Here is a 17,606-nt window from a genome sequence, read left to right as displayed (position 1 = left end):
TTCTTTTGTTCTTTGTCTTTGCAGGCTCATTGTACCCTGTAGTGGATATATTGGTACCCGCCGCTTACGTTGCCGTTGTGAGTATCTTCACCATACATAGCGGGGTGCGACGGTTCCTTTAGCTCGCGGATGATTTGGCTCTGGGTGGTTTGACCGAAGGTGAAAGGACCTTGGGTTTCTGGTGGAAATCACTCGCAGCGTAAGAGAGGCGAACTCATGGTTGTATGGTGGTCCCCCTCCACTTGCAGCCTCCTCGTTTGACACATGTTGAAGGTGCCCCTTGTGGAGAGGAAGAGATGGATATGTGGCGGCCTTCACGCGGTCATCTCTGTAAGTACTTGGGTCTTTGGGCTTAAGGAAACCAACAGCCACATGCTAGTTTAGCTTTATTATCAATAAAAAAGAGATTGTTTTATAATAGCTTGTCTACTTTTCTTGCTACAAATGTCTATGGTGGTTGCGTTGTTGGACGATTGGGGCCTTGATCGTGAGCTGTGTACATTGATCGATCAATAGAAAGCTTTTGAAATGGGGTGTCCACGAGGTCAAGTCCTGGTAAAGACGTGTAAGCTAAAGTAGTTAATAGCTTTTAAAGATCTAGACGTCTACTATGAACAATAAAAGAGTGTAAAGTTGAAACATACTTGCTGCGTTGCCATGGAAGCCGAGTCGTGTTCGAATTGCGCGTGTTGTTGTTGCTTTTGGAATCAGGAGCGCTTGGGATCAAGAACGACGTTACCAATGGTCTTGGACTCCTTTGTTGGTTCTCTTGTCTTTGAATCGTAAGCGTTATGGCGTTGTGATTCGCAACTTGGGTTGCCTTGCAACGCGTCGTTTTCCTTCGTGATAGTATCTTAGTATGTAAACGGCCGCCTACGCATGCTTCCAGATATCACACATATTGTTGTGATCACAGCAAACACACCATTAGCTATTGCTTGAATGAATAAAACGACCCTAATTGTCGTTTCAGCGTGCAAACATTGATGATAGCGTTGATCCACTCACAGATGATAATTCTGCATCTCCTTGACAACGTGGTCCGTGCACCGGTTGGCTGACCTTCAACAGTAAATGAAGCACACAATGCACACGAATCATCCGCATGTGCAACATACCAATCATGTCTAACCTACTCACCCGATGCAGCAGCATCATTCACCATGACGTATTGATCCAAGTCGCTATGAATGACCTACCGTTGGATGGGTAACAACAACGTTACATCCACCTGTGGCCCGCTAATAAGTTGTTGGGATTATATTTTTGCATGAAAAAGATACTGGTAGCGTGTCTCAAATACAGGTACGCTTTGTACCCGCATTTCTTTTCTCATTCATAACTTCATTTGTGCCTGTACTTATGGGTACGTACTCGTGTCACATTTTATCATAGCTCACTCTTTGTTAAACGAAATGACTGGGCAAAGTTTACTGTAACAAGTACTATTGTTGGGTGCATCGCTAAGGGTTTATATCTTTTAAAATACAAACGTCTATTCAAACCTATGTACAATCCTGGGAATTGCCACGGCCTTCCATCGTCTATCAGCATATGAACAAGGAAGCTTCAATTACGAGTGTAATATGACATAGGAATAAAAGCGTCTCTATACAATGATGTGGGTGATCCAATATCGTTTTCTAGAAACCAACCAGTGGATCGCATAGAATCAGTGGGTATTGTTGTGTCATTGTATTCTTGGTTGCTGCCGTCATAACCATCTTCATCCATGATCGTAAAATAGCCACTGCATGCATTGACTTGCGTATACCAAGCCTTATCCATGTCATCCAATCCATCATCATCCTCAGCCGTATCCACATGACATGGTACATCCCTGCTGACAACGCGACAGGTAATCACCATGGTTCTCATTTGCAGCCATCCATCCACCATCACCATTCCAAATCCAACATGTTGGTACAAAAGTGCCCCAGAGATTATTGTTGATATGCTTCCTTCTCCATCCGGTCCTTGGTCTCTCTCTTTGTTGGTCGTTTGCCATCGCAGCTCAACCAGCTGGAGCTTGCTTATACTGATGGCTGATATGGTTTCATCAAAACCAGATACCACGACGCGTTGTGTATATCCAATTCCTTCCATCCCATATACCAAACCAATATTCAGATCCATATCCATATCCACAAGAAGTCGTATGTATTGAACAAAGTTCCTACGCGTAAATAAAGCTGCTTCTATACAATGGCTATCTGCTGTTCACGTAAACAAAGCCGTAAGACAAGTTGCTGCAAGTAAAGAACGCTGTTTGAGACAATGGAGTAAAGCCCTTGCTAATAGCAACTGCTGGAATGAATGCTGTTACGATTGGTCGTGGTAGAGGAGTGTGCAAGAGCGTGTGTCGTGTCAAGAGGCTCGTGTGTTGTAGATGAGGTGACAAGAGGGCTGTGTATACGCCATGGAACTTGCCATTCAGTCAAAGACAATCGGATCAAGACAATCGTAGGATTGACATGATGGGTTGAAGCAGGACAATAGTTCGCAGGTAGTAGTTGTACTTGAATGGGGCAACAGTTGAGAATGGGAGAAAGAGCAAGAAGCCGGAGTGGAAGAGCTGCAAATTAACTTGATTTTTCTGTTACTTGGATGATATTTCTGTGCTTGAGCGTTGTCCAGTCAAATCATCTCGGATCAAGAAAGTTGAAGGATGGAGATGATGGGCTGGTGCAGGGCAATCGTTCGTATGCATTGGATTGGGAAACAAAGGTGATTGGGAGGAATGGGCTGCTAGCTGGCAGTTTACATATAACTTACCAATTTGATTCTTCTGATATTGGATGATGTTTCTGTGTTTGAGCGTTTTTCAGTCAAATCTCATCGGATCAAGAAAGTTGAATGATGGGCATGCTGGGCTGGAGCAGGACAATCGTTCACATGCATTGGATTGGACAACAAAGGTGAATGGGAGGACTAAGGTTATTAGCTGGCATTTTGAACCATTCCTAAATAGTGTGCAAGAATCATGCATCGCCTGTGCTGAATCACTCAAGTTACACAAACACGCCCTCTGCATCTTTTGCTCTATGATAGTCATACTACTTTACATTAAACAAAGACCACTTCTCATATAGCATCACGCTTACAAACATAAAGGTGCCTGTATCTCCAAACTTTACAATGAAACGTGGGGTTTTTATTACAGCAATGGGCTCGGCTTGGCCAACAGCACCTTGTGTGAAAGTTTCACGATCAAGCTTGCCAATCCCAGATTTCGCAATGTCGCCACCAGCCAAACTGGATCTGGGGGTCGACCTCTTCGACGACGACGACCAAAAAATATTTTTTGGGCTAGTTGCGACATTGAACGTGAAAGTGATTGGGAGGAATGGGTTGCTAGCTGGCAGTTTACATATAACTTACCAATTTGATTCTTCTGATATTGGATGATGTTTCTGTGTTTGAGCGTTTTTCAGTCAAATCTCATCGGATCAAGAAAGTTGAATGATGGGCATGCTGGGCTGGAGCAGGACAATCGTTCACATGCATTGATTGGACAACAAAGGTGAATGGGAGGACTAAGGTTATTAGCTGGCATTTTGAACCATTCCTAAATAGTGTGCAAGAATCATGCATCGCCTGTGCTGAATCACTCAAGTTACACAAACACGTTCTCTGCATCTTTTGCTCTATGATAGTCATACTACTTACATCACGCTTACAAACATAAAATAAAATAAAACGTGACACAGCAATACGCTGGCTTGTTAGCACCTTGTGTGAAAGTTTCACGATCGCTTTAAGCCAATCCCAGATCATCGTCGCCACCAGCCAAACTGGATCTGGGTCGACTCTTCGACGACGACGACCAAAAAATATTTTTGCCAGTTGCGACATTGAACGTGAAACTTTCACACAAGGTGCTGTTGGCCAAGCCGAGCCCATTGCTCTAATAAAAACCCCACGTTTCATTGTAAAGTTTGGAGATACAGGCACCTTTATGTTTGCAAGCGTGGTGCTATATGAGAAGTGGTCTTTGTTTAATGTAAAGTAGCTAGACCCTGACAGAGCAAAAGATGCAGAGGGTCGTGTTGTGTAACACAGCTACGTTTGCATGACTGGAAGGTTCAATGGATGCTATCGTATGCATAGTTTAGGAACAGCCATGCATTGTCAGCTAATAGCCATTCCTCATAAACGGAGCTGTCGTGTATTGTAAGACATGGGAACGATGCTCCTGCTCCAGACATTCATTTCCATAATTCAATTGTCTTGATTCGAGCCAATTTGGTTGAGCTATGGTCAAAGAGCAATTACATCATCTGTACATCGACCATGCACTATTTAGCTCAGCTGATGGTTCTTGGTTTGGTCGTAGCTCAGTCAAATCAGCTCAAATCAAGGCAATTGAATCATGGAATTGAATGCCTGGAGCAGGAGAATTGTTCACGTGCCACACAATACACAACAGTGCCGGTTATGAGGAAATGGCTGTTAGCTGCCAATACACGGCTGTTCCTCAACAATGCATAAAGGTATCATACATTGACCTTCAGGTTATGATTTCCTGGCTCAGTCACACAAACACGCCCCTCTGCATCTTTGACTCTGTCAGGACCTAGCTGCACGATATTGAACAAAGGTCGCTTCCCATACAACATCACGTTTACAGCATACGTAAAACATAAAGAGCCCATATCTAAGAATTTTACAATCACGATACTGCATGGATATTTAATAGAACAAAGTTGCCGTCGAGGTGCAGGAAGCTTGTGTGCGAGCTTCACGATCGAGGTGGGCAATACGAGATTCGCATTCTCTGGATTTGTATTGGTTTGTACTTTGTAAGGAAGTGTACGAAACCCTGTGATAGACAACGCACCTACATGTGATGACTCCAGTCAAAAAGTGTAGTGCACCCTCAAGTGATACAAGTAGAGCCTCTAGCTGAAAGATGTAGGGTATCCAATTAATCCCAACCTCAATTCCCTTTTATCTTCAAGTGCATAGACAAAGTAATGGAACTAGTTTAATCACCAAGCGATAAGGAATCATGATTGATACATAAGGTTGTGGGCTACATTTATTACCAGAGCTATCCTTTGCAAGTAGGAAGAATAGACATGGGTGGAATAGAATGGGGTGATGCTAAATTCTTCGTGCGTGTGTGTGTGTAACACCGGATCCAATATCAGATCTTCTTGGGCTGGCTATTTCACAGCGCCGCTCTTCTCTTTTCGCTGTATCATGTTTGAGCTCATCACGACTGGTAATGACCTTCCCGCTATACGCTCGTTCGCTTGCATTTCGACCTTCGTTAACATTCAACAACAGTCTTCTTTTGGATTGGCGTGCTTGCGGTTGTCCCGTATGTGGCACTTGTTTTGTACGGTGCTTATGGATGCAAGGAACAAGACTTGAAGAAAAAGTATAACGCCCAATGGTAAGTTGGTTGTTAATTCGCGTCATGTCGTGTAATTTGGTGTGACGAATGTCGTATAAAAGGGCTCTCGTTACTGGTGGCTCCTCTGGTATTGGTGCTGGTCTCGTACGCAAGCTTGCAAGTCAAGGTCTCAATGTGGTGGTGGTTGCTTTGAATGATGCCTTGTTTGCCAAGTTTAAGGAGGACATTGTCAAGGAGTTCCCCAACCAGGAATTCCGTTTCGTGCCATGTGATTTGTCTGAAGCAACTGGCGAGACGTATCTTGAAGCTGTCAAGAAGGAGACCGATGATATCGATGTGCAAATCCTGTGCAACAATGCTGGTTTCATCACTACAGGCTGCTTTGCTGATACAGCTGTTAAGCGTAGCATGGCCAACTACCACACCAACGTCACCGCACCACTCGTCCTCACTCATCACTTTTTGAATCGCATGTTGGATAAGGGTCTTAAGGGTTTGGTTACTTTTACTTCAAGCAGTGCTGGATTCATTCCCAATCCCATGGGTGCTTTATATGGTAAGTTGAGGATGCATATGGAATGGATGAGGTGAAAAAGAAGTGATGGCTCACCATCATCATCATCGTATAGCTTCCACCAAGGACTTTTTGACTACCTTTGCTGCATCCATTGCTGCTGAACATGCTGAGGATGGTATCAACGTGTTGGTTGTGGTAAGTCATTGGGGACGGGGTGAGCACATTGGGTATTTGCATGTGAATGACTAACGATGATGTGTGTGTGTGTGTGTGTTTGTGTGTATGATAGCATCCCTCGCCTATCGATTCGAACTTTTACAGCAATGCTGGCAAGATGTCTGCTCTCACTTCGGCTCAAAAGATCTCCTCTCCTCCTTCAGTGGTTGCTGATGCTATTTGCCGTAACGCTGGCAAGGTGGTAGTCACGGATCAGGGTATCATTACTGTTTTGATGAAGATTGGTCTTACCAAGGTGTTGGATTGGAACGTGCTTACCGAACTTATGAAGATTGCTATTCCCTTCAATGGCGATTACAAGGCTATGAAGGTGCGTCGTGAGATCAAGCGCGATTAATATGACTCTAGTACTATCATTGTAATCCCCCCATTGTTTACTCTACTCTGTAATGAACAAGTTTATTATAAGGATATCAATCATGTGGTGTAATAAGATGCGGATATGAATGTGTAGCTTTTTACAAGACGTAATAGTAGTTGTTACTTGCAGCATGTAATTGGGTCATGTACCAGAATGCGTTCGAGACTTCATGAGGAAATAGGCTGTAAATCAATGACCAAGCCAAGACGCAGCGGTATGCAATGAGCGTGATTGTATCGTTTGACCAACAATATGAAAAAGGAAGGTAAACAAAGAGCACTGTTTGGATAAGAATGAACCTAAACAAAGCACCAAACAATGAATATCGACTCAATGTACATAAACACAAATAGCCAAATGCTTACGCTCTACTATGCCATGTATGAATATTGGTGTTTGCATGAATGAGATAAACGGATACTGCAAAGGCTGAATTCGGAATATTATTAGCCGGGTTACATAAGATGATGGGGAGCTGCATTACCTGGAAACAGCTGTTGCAGATGATGGAAACCCAGCTTCAGACGTTGAGATAAGGTTGGATGAAACAATGCTGTGGTCCGGACCACCAACTCTGGAATGACAAAAGAGTACAAGCAAGCCAATGCCAATGAGGCAACGCCGAGATCAGCAGGAATGCCGCCATAGCTCATGGTGCATTGATGAGTGAGATGAGTGACAACTTTACGAAACAGGCCCCATTCGAGGAGAAGGGGGATGACTGTTAGGAAACAGATATAAGTGGTCCAGACAAACTGAGTAATCATGCGAAGATCCTGGTTGGGCAATGTTGGATGAAAGAGAGAAAAAAAGGAGCGATCGCCGGTGTCAGATGACGGTATGGGGGGCAAGAACAAGATTGATTGACCGCTCGGTGAAATGTCACAAATGACATTATCTTGATGGATGCGATGATGGCAGTGCACAGACCATACTTGTATGCTGTGAAACCTTCCCGTCTCATCCTCATTGCAGATGAATCACCACCTATCCACGCATCTCAAGATCACACGATATAGTCAACACCATTGTGGGAGCATAATGAGAAACTTTTTTTATTTAACCAATAAAGGATTATATACAAAGAAGAAGCCGATGATTTGCTATCATGTTGTTATATGTAAAAAGAAAGAGAGAGAATGTGCTGATGCGTATTCGTACAATACAAAGAAGAAAGAATAGGTTAAGAATAGGATGGGGATGGTAGGTAGAAGAAGGTGTGGGAAACATACACACACACGATTGAAAAAAAAAGTACAAGGAGGACGTATAATAATGATATGACAAGAAGGAGGAGGTTGCTTAGCACTTTTTGGCCCGTCGTCGGCGTAATGTACCATTGGCCACTTTTTCTTGTCGTGTGACGCGACGAGATCGCATGTGTGCATGACGATTACGATACGAGTCGACAGCCCGTTGAATTAATCCACGACGGCCACACAATTGGTCTTGGTTGAGCCAACATAGTTTCCAGCCAAGTTGATTACAGCTTGTCTCGTACTCCCAACGATTGCCATCATAGTCTTCTTTGTCAACATTGGCTCGTGGATAAATCTATTTTTGGGAGGGGGGCATTTCTCGTAAGCTAAAGAAGAAAATGGAAAAAGGGAAAAAAGATAAAAGAAATTCTATACTCACAGCATTCATCATGCGAAAATCACCAGGAATGTCATCCAATGGACAATTATCGACATCGGTACGTACGGTGTATTCCTTAACAAGGCGATCGTGTGAATATAAAAAGGTGATGTGCTCAACACCATTGATTGTATGTGCCACAGGCTCATGAGCAGAAAGCGAAACCACTGACGCAACCGATGGATGAGAAGAATTGCGGCGGCGATATGGGCGTGCTGGAGCCGAACGTCGGCGACTGTTTCGGGTTGCATTGGTGGATGATGCATTCGTGGCACCATTTGCTGCTGTTGCTGCTGTTGTCGCGTTATTAGCAGTAGGATGAGCTTGATGGTGTTGTTGATGTTGCTGGAAAGCAGATGGCATGTAACACATGAGAGGATTCATCATATGGGGTTGTGCAGAGGTTGCTGCTCCCACTGATGAGGGTGATGTCTCATTAAGCGTGGCACCAGGAAACTGCATTCCGAACCATGGAGGGAACTGTGTTGCTTGTTGAGCAGCCATAGCTGCTGCAGCTGCAGACATGGGCGATTCATCAGGTGGAGAAGGTGGAAGAAACATGTTATTGGATGTTGTCGTGTAATCACTAGCACTTGGGAATTGCCAAGTATTCATGTCACCATATTGCTGTTGTTGTTGCTTATCCATGTTTTGGCCATTATTCGTTGTAGAAGTCGATGCTGAGCCAGTGGCAGATGGAGGTGGCGAAGCTGGTGCATGCATCAATGACAATGAAGGGTCCATAAGAGTAGATGATGGAGGTGGTGGTGAAGCTGCCGCTGAAGAAGGTGCCGTTGTAGCCTGATCAAGAGGGAACAATGAATCTGAAAAGGTATTTCCAGTATCCGATGGATTGGTGGCAGCAACGTGTTGAGCGGGAGACATGAATGATGAGGAAGGCCAATCGAGCTTGTAGGAAGGCTTAATAACATCTTCTTGCTCCATTGCCTTTACAAGAGCAGCCGCAAAGTCAAAAGAGGGATCTAGTGCAGTGTTTGGATCCATGGTAGAGAAAGACAGAAAGAGATGTTTGTTGGAAAGAGGAATGTTTGTTAATTACAAGCAAAGAAAGAGAAAGGAAACCATTTACTGTGATCCAGATTCTGTACTCACTTTTGGCGGGAAAGGAAACAACTGAAACATCGTATTCTCATCATGCACAATGAGCTCATCATTTATGTTTTTTCCTCCGAGCAATCCGCTTTGGTCCTTGCGCATGTTTGACAGCCTCTTATCATATGTTTCGGGCTGTAGATTGCGTGACTATGATTGAAAGAGTGGGCGTTGTTGTGGTGGGAGAATACAAAAGATGATGATCAATAATCATACGCTTAACTATACCAGGTAGTCATGTCAACCGTGATGTGATGATGGCATTATTGCGCTGTTCACTATTGCTAGTTCTTTTCCTTTTGAGTCATATAGTGCACCCAGGAAATTCGTTTTACGCCCCGACTCCAACAAACCTGTCATGCGAATGAAACTTGTCGTGTATTCGATCTCGAGAACGCTCCCTTAAAGGAATTTGATCTTTTTGGTAACACTGATGAATACAAACACGTAGTATAGGCATACCTTGATGTAATCCATTGACCATGGATACGACCCTCCTCATCCAATAGTAAAGGGAGAAAGCTACTAACGACGTTAAGCGATCAACATGCGAGCGACACGTATACATACATATGATCAATTACCTTGAAAACATGCGCTAAATGGTACGTCAACTGTAAATAATGTCTTTTAGCAAGCCGTGTAAGTTTACCACTATTCTTGTACATCCCACGAGAAAGCGTTAAGAATAAAGTTGGAGTGGTAGTAGCATGCATGAAGCATCCACAAGTACTGCTTGTTGATTAACAACCATTATGCATCATAAATCAGCTTTCAATAAGTGACAAGTTGGGTTGCATACATCATGTGATCATTTATTGGTGGACTATGGCAAAGCTACATTGAAATGGAAACAGCAGGAAAATTGTGTTGCAGTCTATTGCCTCTTTCTCACATGCCACGCTCTCCGTCACCTTATCGTAGTAGCAGTCGTCGACGTTACCGAGACCTTGATCGTGCCTCTGTTTCTCCATCCAGATCGCCACCAGCACGTCGTTATCGTTCTCGTTCACCACCTTCACCTGGTGGTCGCTATTATTCTCGATCGCCACCAGCACGTCGTCCTAAACGCTCTCCTTCAAGATCACTATCTCGTTCACGATCACCTCCACGCTATCGTTCTCGTAGACGATCACCATCCCCTCGTGGAAGACGAGGTCGTCGTGGCCGTAGTCCTCGAGGTAAAATCGGCTTCATTGGACTTGCATTGAACCATTACAGGATGCTTATGGATTGGTATAGATTATGACAGAGGAAGACGTCGTTCTTGGAGTCGCTCCCCATCACGTCCTTCTAGAAGGTATGTTCAATATGAGAGGAGGAGGAGAAGAAAAGAGAGAGATAGGTTTTCTAATAGTGGGATGGTTGAGATAGATACAGTCGTGAAGCACCACCACGTAGACGATCTCCATCAGCATCTCCACCTCCACCTGCTGACGATAAACCCGCTGTGGAAATCAACGACGACGATGATGAGGAAACCAAAATGATGAAATTGATGGGTTTTGGTGGATTTGATACAACCAAGAACAAGCATGTCCCAGGCACTGATGCATCTGCAGCCAATGTTCGTAAACCTCTAAAGTACCGTCAATACATGAATCGTCGCGGTGGTTTCAATAGGTACGTATATTACATGGGATGTTGGTCATTGACTTGATTGCTTATGTATCTTTTTTCTCTTTCTAGACCATTGGATAAGGTATAGAACTGATAGCTTGTGCATGTGAGGAGCAAAAAGAAGAGTTGTTATGGTAAGTTGGATCCATGGTTAAAGGGGGGGCCTATCACTCATCACAAATCACAGGTAGAAGAACATTTTGGCAATGACGAGGTACGATGCAGAAGATAGAATGATGATCGAAGGTTTATCTTGTTGGGAAAAGAAATAAAATGGACAAAATGAAGAAGAATGAATGGTACAAATACTTTTGATATACAAGAATAAAGGTTGGCTAGTAACTTAATCCATGAGAATGTCGCTGTCGTAATCCATTTGATCAATGGCATCACGGGATTGTGCGTGTTGAAGTTCCCGGCGCACTTCAGCAGCAATTTCGGGATGATGCTTGTGTTTAATAACGTCATAAAGGATCTCTTTTTGCTCGGGGACAAGGTCCTGCTTGTATCTGGAACAATGTACACACACACACACACATCAGCACCAATACCACTTTTTTCTTCCCAATTCCCATCCTTCCTTACCTTTGTACGAAAACAAGCAATGATTGATGCCATAATACAGGCATTTCACGGGGATCGTTTCTGAATTGCTGATAATGTTCAACCATTCCATCAATGACCTTGTATGGCAAAGCATATTTCTTGTCGAGGAGAACACGGATGAAGAGAGAATTGGGACCGGTGTAGTCCATTTGAGCGAGACGGAGCAATGCAGCGGATGAGTGAAGTACGGGAATGGAAACCTTGGACAAGACACTACCAATGATGGCAGCTTCTCTCAATGTACATGTGCCTGATTCGCATAGAGGGAAAAGGAAGCCCTTGAAGAAAGCAGATGGCTTGTAGAGACCTTTCTTGAGTGCCATATACAAATGGTAATTGAGCTTTTTGTTCTCTTGGATATCATCACGCACACGATCGAGGAGCACATAATACATGAACCTAAAACAGAATAAGACTTGGGCCCTTTCTCTGCACCTTTGCATACTTACTTTTGTGCTTGTTCAGTCTTCAAGTTGGATACAAACATACGAGTAGCTTCATAAGTGGCTTGAGGGCTCCAATTCTCGGGCTGTGTAAGAATGATGATCTCTTCCCAGTTGCCGAGTGATGGAATGATCTTGAAAGCTTTGGGAAGCTTGCCAGACTTGTACCGTGAAAGCAATTGTCCAACCCTGATTTGACCATTGTTATCACACACACTCTGATCCATACCTTTTATATCCTTTACTTACTTTGTGTACACCTCTACGACCTTTGGATTCATTGCTGGACCTTGTTGTGCTGTTGCATGAAAAATCGGACATGAGTCATCCATATCTCGCCTCTTTGTAGTAGTGACAAACTCACCTTCACCATTAGCAGCAGCTTCATCCTTTGCATTCTTTTCCTCGATCTTCTCCATGATAAGATCAGCCAATGTGCGTTTCTCAACAGGAGCAGCTGGCAAGAATTGCTTCAAGATCTCATCATCCTCTTCATCCAATTCGAGCTCTTCGTATTCGCCATGCATATCCTCAGCATCCAAATCGTCGTCACTTGGATCAAATCCGAGAGGGAATCTTGACTCAAAGTTGTTGTTGCTAGGTTCATCAGGTTGCTGCTTGCCTTCGATTTCTTCTTGCTGCTCACGTGCGATCTTGAGAATCTTTTTGGAGAGCTTGGGATCAAGGTATTCCTAGTGACGATCTAGGGTCAGCATAACAATGCATAATAGTAATAAAGGATCGGTTGGTACCTCGACGGTCTCGTCTCGTTGATTACGCTCGACAAACTTTTGACGAACAGTCTTACGACGCATGCCCTGATCAGGATTGTCGGCAAGTTCAACATGAAGAGGATCGTGACGCTCGACGTTGCGTTTGCTGGTGGTTTTTCCCATTGCTGTGTGTGTTCAAAAGAGAGAGAGCGGCGAAGAAATTTGTCTGATGAAAAAATCTCGGAAGAGAGGGTGGCGTAGACTAAAAATGCCAGCCCTTTATGCATCGTGTGCCTAATGCGGAAGGAGCTTCTTTTACGCTGTTGATGCTTGAATAGTACTTGAGAGTGAATAACACATGGGTTGTCAGCTTGTTCAAATGACCTTGTCTAAGCGATGTCGCCTTTAATGTGGTGGCCCATGATATAGTAGCTTCATACTTTACATTGCGCTTTTATTCGACAACGCTATTATCATATTCAATTAGAGTATGCAATCAGTATGAGATGCGTATGAGATAATAAGAGTACAAAGAGACTGAATTTATTAAGATCGTGAAGACAGTGAATGTGTATGAGGCTGTACAGAACATGCAAAAGATAATGAAAGGCAATATAAGAGCGGTGTGTAAAAATGAATGAATGAATGACAATGTAAATGGGTTGATTATTGTTGTTCTTCGAAATATGGATGATCCTATACCAAGGAAGAAAACGTTATGCATACATGCCATCATGTGTGTCCCAAATAGATAAACTTACCAGTAAAGTGGATGCACTGCCACGCTTGGATGGCTCACGACTGAGTAGCATTTTGATCAATTGACGTGTACGAGTATCAGGGATTTTGCGTTCGAGATTAGGGATGTAGAGTTCTTTGTGTTCGTTCCAACGTAGACCATTGTTGAGAATAGGCGTGGAAGGTGATGGATGAGATATAAAATGAAGGATGGTTTCATCTTTGATGTTGCCTGCAAACAATGCGTGCTTTGTCTCCAACTCGTAAATGACACAACCCAGTGCCCATAAATCCACACTCGGCGTAGCTACGACACCGTTGGCACCTTCGAGACCGTATGTTGTCGCACGTGCGACCTCGGGTGGGCAATAGCGTGGCGTAATCACACCCACACATTCCTCACCAATGGTTCGACTTGCTTCAAAATCAATCAACTTCCAAGATGCGTCTGCACTACGTCGCATAATGTTACTCGGCTTGAGATCACAAAAGGCGATTCCTACACATACATACATCATTTAGTACCATATAATACCATTGGCTTCCATCATTATTACCTCGTGAATGACACCATGCAAGACATTCAATTACATTACGAGCAATGGCACGGGTTTGTTGTGTTGTCCACGCATGTTTTTCTGATCTTGCACGTCGAATAGCTGATCCTAATGTCTCATCCAGACGTTCAAGGACTGTGACATACTTGACTTGATCCTCGTCATCATCATCATCTTGACTACTACTGGTAGCAGCAGCAGCAGCAGCAGGTTGCTGTATCGAAGATGGCTGTGATGTGGATGATGATATACTTTGTCGTCGTCGAGGAAGAGGTGTACGGCTCTCGTCTTGAATGGTAAGAACTTCAAGCAATTCCACTACGTGGGGTGACTTGAGCTTGATCAATGTGCGACATTCTCTTTCCCAAGCTTCACGTCGACCAAATGATTTGATGGCCACTTTGTTCGTTGTTGTTGCAGGGGATTGGCTGTTGCTGTTGTTGATTTTGTTGATGAACAGGATGCTATTCATGGGGCCAATGATAGGTGTCGTTGTTTGATCAAGTTGATATCGTCGAGGCAGCATGCTTGTGAGTGGTGCCAAAGCTGAAAATGCATCTTCCATAGATTCAGGACGATGTCGTGACGAAAGATCTCTCTTGGTGGTGGCCTCAACCATATGCTCACGACTGGTGCTATCGGTGGCATTTCCTAATGAACTTTGCGCTGGCGTAGCAACCGAACCAGAGGATTGAATCTCATTCGAGTCAACTGCACTTTGGCTGCCAGATTCTTCTTCATTCACACGTCCAAGAGCAGCGAGCATTTCCAATGGACTCACAGTCTCATAAATATTTTCATTGTTGTTGTTGCTATTGCTATTGCTTGTGTCTTGTTGGAAGCGATGCATGGAGATGCGATGTGTTGTATTGTTGTTGTCGTTGTCATGGTCTGGAGTGATTGGACGTGCCATTGGTACACTGCTCATATTAGAGGATGGATACTGGTGATGAGTGAGTGGAATAGCTGCATTGGATCCACGACGAGCATCATTGGTAGCACCACTTGCAGAGGCCGATGTTGTCGTTGCCAAGCTGAATTGTTGACTGGATGGTGGAATGTAACGTATGGGGCCCATAGAACCTTGAGCTTGATATGAGATGGATTCGGTATACGTGGTGTTGTCTTCATCATGGCTCGTGCGTTTGATTGCAGGATTATCGGCGTTGTGTGTTGCATGTGTTACGGTGATACCATCACGTGAACGCATTGCTTGTTCAGTTGGGCTTAGCATGCTACTACCATAGCCAGATCGCACACTTTGAAGCACATCCATGCTACTGCTAAGAGGTGCACCAGCACTTGCAGTGATTGACGTAGGGCTCTGTGGGCTGTAATGCTCGATTGGAATGGTCGTTGTAGCCGTTTGTCCACTACCATTGTCGTGTTGTACAGCAAAGCGTGATGCAGGAATGGAAAACTCGTTGGGCTTTTGTGATAGTACTTCATTGGGTACTTGATTGCCACAGCTACGTAAATGTACATCTGAAGGCGAAGTGGGTAGCAATAAGGCTTTGCTGTTGTGTGCCGAATCACGATAGCTGCGCGTGCCATTCGAATAAGTAGCCATCTCGCTGCCTGAATCGGTCACCATAGGTGATGGCAACTCCTCTAATACGCCTGTCACGACCCTTTCAGTATCACCAAGTTCTGATCGGACACCATAAGAATCGCGAAAGCTAAGCGAATTGGTCATAGCTGTCATTGCTTTGGATACACGTTTGCGATTGGGAGTGCCGTTGGCCGTATCAGATTGCTGATCATCACCGCCATCGTAATACCAATAATCAGGATGTTGTCCCGCATAATACTCGTTTCCACTCTTTTCGGACATGTCATCTTTGGTTGCATTCTTTTGTTGTTGCTTACGACGCCGTCTCCATAACAAAAAGAGTAGTGCTGCAATAAGTGCTGCTCCAACAACACCACCAACTACGCCACCAACAATGGCACCTGTTTTGCTGCCACCACCATCACCATCACCATTGCCATCACCGTTGCCAGAGGAATCGCCTGAGGAGGAGAAGCCTGCTGTAGGTATCTTGGACCAGCTCCATTTAACAGCATCCAAGATGTACATGTGGGTGTCGCTTGTAGCAGTAGCTCCCCATCCACCAAAAATATACAGCTTCTGATTTGCCTTATCCAAGACGGTTGTGTGACCTAAACATGAAGCACTCTATTTTCAGTACAAAAAAGTGTGTGATGTGGATTATTTCCATCCCCCTTTTTTTTACTTACCCATTCGAGCACTTGGGCCCTGGCCGATATTTTCCATTTGCTTACGCTCCCATGTGAGTGTGGGATAACTTGATGCATCCAATACCCAAACGTCTGAATCAGAAGGACTTGGTGAACCACCACCATAAACGATCATCTTGTCATCCATGCAATTGGCGGTATGCAATACACGACCACCAGGAGGGCCACTCGATCCACCACCCACTGCTACTTGCAAATTCCAAGCTCTTTTTGTCAAGTCGTACACGATCACATTCTAGTAGCAAATTTAAACTTATCAGCGCGCATTGTTATCACATCACACGATAAAATTACTACTTACTGCATTGGCATCTGCTCCATTTCCCGTGGATGTTCCACCAAACACAACGAGGCAGTTACATGACTTGATGTAACAAGTGGAATGACCCGTGATTGCTGCACCATTGGAACCGGATGTCCATCCAAATGAATTCGCATCCAACATGTAAAGGTCGTTGAGGACAGCATTGGATTGAACAAAGCCATTGGTATCGACAGCTGAACCGCCATAAGTGTAGATTGTGTTATTGACAGTGGTGATAGCAAATTGAGCTGCACGTGTGGGTGATGCTGTGTCTTGATGATGAAGATGAAGAAGAGAAGAAGAAATCCATTTGTACTATTTTAGTTGGAGGGGGATAAAAGGAGAGGGGAAAAAAGAGATGAGAATGTTCGACCACTTACTGGATGATGGGAAGCTCCAACTCCAATTATTGATATCCAGTTTCTGAAGCATGCCCGATGTACCGCCACCTGTGGTATTGCCACCCACTACAATCATTTGCCCTGAACTTGGCAGTGTCGTCGCTCCAAAGTACACCTGTGGCAACATATTCACGCCCGATTGCACCGTCGATTGCGCATTGTACCATGATCCGTTACGAGAATCCCACACCCAAAGGCTGTTTGAACCGTGCACAGTGCCGCCATAGCTTTCAGACGTGTCTTCAGATCCACCATACAAGATCACGTATGGATCGAGGTACACTAGGTAGCCGCATTGTCAGAGAGAGGGGGGAAATGCTTGTCAACAAGTGAACACTAATGATAATAATATACCAGCAACATGACCAGCACGCCATGGCACATTGGTTTGAATGGTGCCTAGCTGAGCTTCCACGACGATAGATATCCCAGCAAGAAGGAGAATGGCGATCGTCCACCTCCGCAACATGAGTAGTCAAAGTAGATATACAAAGAAAGAGATAAAGCTGGTCCTATTATGCGTGTATGTGTGTGTGTGTGTGCGTGTGTGTGATAATGTGCGTGCGTATGCGTATGTATATAGGATGCTTAAAGAGACGAAAATAAAAAGACAAGGGAAGGCTAGGAAGGGGTATCGCAAAACGGAGTTTCCCTTTCTCGTCTTACAGTGAGTGAGTGTGATGGTGACCTTTCATCCTCCCTTTCAATCATTGTAGTACTATTATATCTCTTTA

The 17,606-nt window shown here is 44.2% G+C and overlaps 6 protein-coding genes across 6 annotated transcripts; 2 read left to right on the top strand and 4 right to left on the bottom strand.

Annotated features, from left to right (window-relative positions):
• Positions 1-5,205: 5,205 nt before the first annotated feature.
• On the top strand, positions 5,206-6,453 carry O0I10_006755 (uncharacterized protein; the record flags this gene model as incomplete). The annotated part of the gene is made up of 5 exons (XM_058486780.1): positions 5,206-5,227; positions 5,293-5,401; positions 5,464-5,918; positions 5,992-6,074; positions 6,169-6,453. 5 exons carry the CDS (start codon positions 5,206-5,208, stop codon positions 6,451-6,453), a joined length of 954 nt encoding a protein of 317 aa, XP_058342366.1.
• A 121-nt stretch (positions 6,454-6,574) lies between these two features.
• On the bottom strand, positions 6,575-7,130 carry O0I10_006754 (uncharacterized protein; the record flags this gene model as incomplete). Its single annotated transcript, XM_058486779.1, has 3 exons — positions 6,575-6,776; positions 6,843-6,906; positions 6,962-7,130. 3 exons carry the CDS (start codon positions 7,128-7,130, stop codon positions 6,575-6,577), a joined length of 435 nt encoding a protein of 144 aa, XP_058342365.1.
• A 649-nt stretch (positions 7,131-7,779) lies between these two features.
• O0I10_006753 (uncharacterized protein) lies at positions 7,780-9,120 on the bottom strand (the record flags this gene model as incomplete). The annotated part of the gene is made up of 2 exons (XM_058486778.1): positions 7,780-8,031; positions 8,116-9,120. The coding sequence occupies 2 exons, from the start codon at positions 9,118-9,120 to the stop codon at positions 7,780-7,782; spliced, it is 1,257 nt and encodes a 418-aa protein (XP_058342364.1).
• A 1,003-nt stretch (positions 9,121-10,123) lies between these two features.
• On the top strand, positions 10,124-10,936 carry O0I10_006752 (uncharacterized protein; the record flags this gene model as incomplete). The annotated part of the gene is made up of 4 exons (XM_058486777.1): positions 10,124-10,409; positions 10,471-10,528; positions 10,603-10,851; positions 10,918-10,936. The coding sequence occupies 4 exons, from the start codon at positions 10,124-10,126 to the stop codon at positions 10,934-10,936; spliced, it is 612 nt and encodes a 203-aa protein (XP_058342363.1).
• A 255-nt stretch (positions 10,937-11,191) lies between these two features.
• O0I10_006751 (uncharacterized protein) lies at positions 11,192-12,793 on the bottom strand (the record flags this gene model as incomplete). The annotated part of the gene is made up of 6 exons (XM_058486776.1): positions 11,192-11,357; positions 11,434-11,853; positions 11,904-12,086; positions 12,147-12,195; positions 12,262-12,589; positions 12,650-12,793. 6 exons carry the CDS (start codon positions 12,791-12,793, stop codon positions 11,192-11,194), a joined length of 1,290 nt encoding a protein of 429 aa, XP_058342362.1.
• Positions 12,794-13,276: 483 nt separating this feature from the next.
• O0I10_006750 (uncharacterized protein) lies at positions 13,277-17,341 on the bottom strand (the record flags this gene model as incomplete). The annotated part of the gene is made up of 7 exons (XM_058486775.1): positions 13,277-13,306; positions 13,372-13,847; positions 13,906-16,068; positions 16,147-16,402; positions 16,469-16,743; positions 16,852-17,154; positions 17,227-17,341. The coding sequence occupies 7 exons, from the start codon at positions 17,339-17,341 to the stop codon at positions 13,277-13,279; spliced, it is 3,618 nt and encodes a 1,205-aa protein (XP_058342361.1).
• Positions 17,342-17,606: the final 265 nt, after the last annotated feature.

This window comes from Lichtheimia ornata (assembly GCF_029851405.1).
Source record: "Lichtheimia ornata isolate CBS 291.66 chromosome Unknown scaffold00031, whole genome shotgun sequence".
In the NCBI taxonomy this organism is placed as follows: Eukaryota; Fungi; Mucoromycota; class Mucoromycetes; order Mucorales; family Lichtheimiaceae; genus Lichtheimia; species Lichtheimia ornata.
This window is presented reverse-complemented; position numbering and strand designations above follow the sequence as displayed.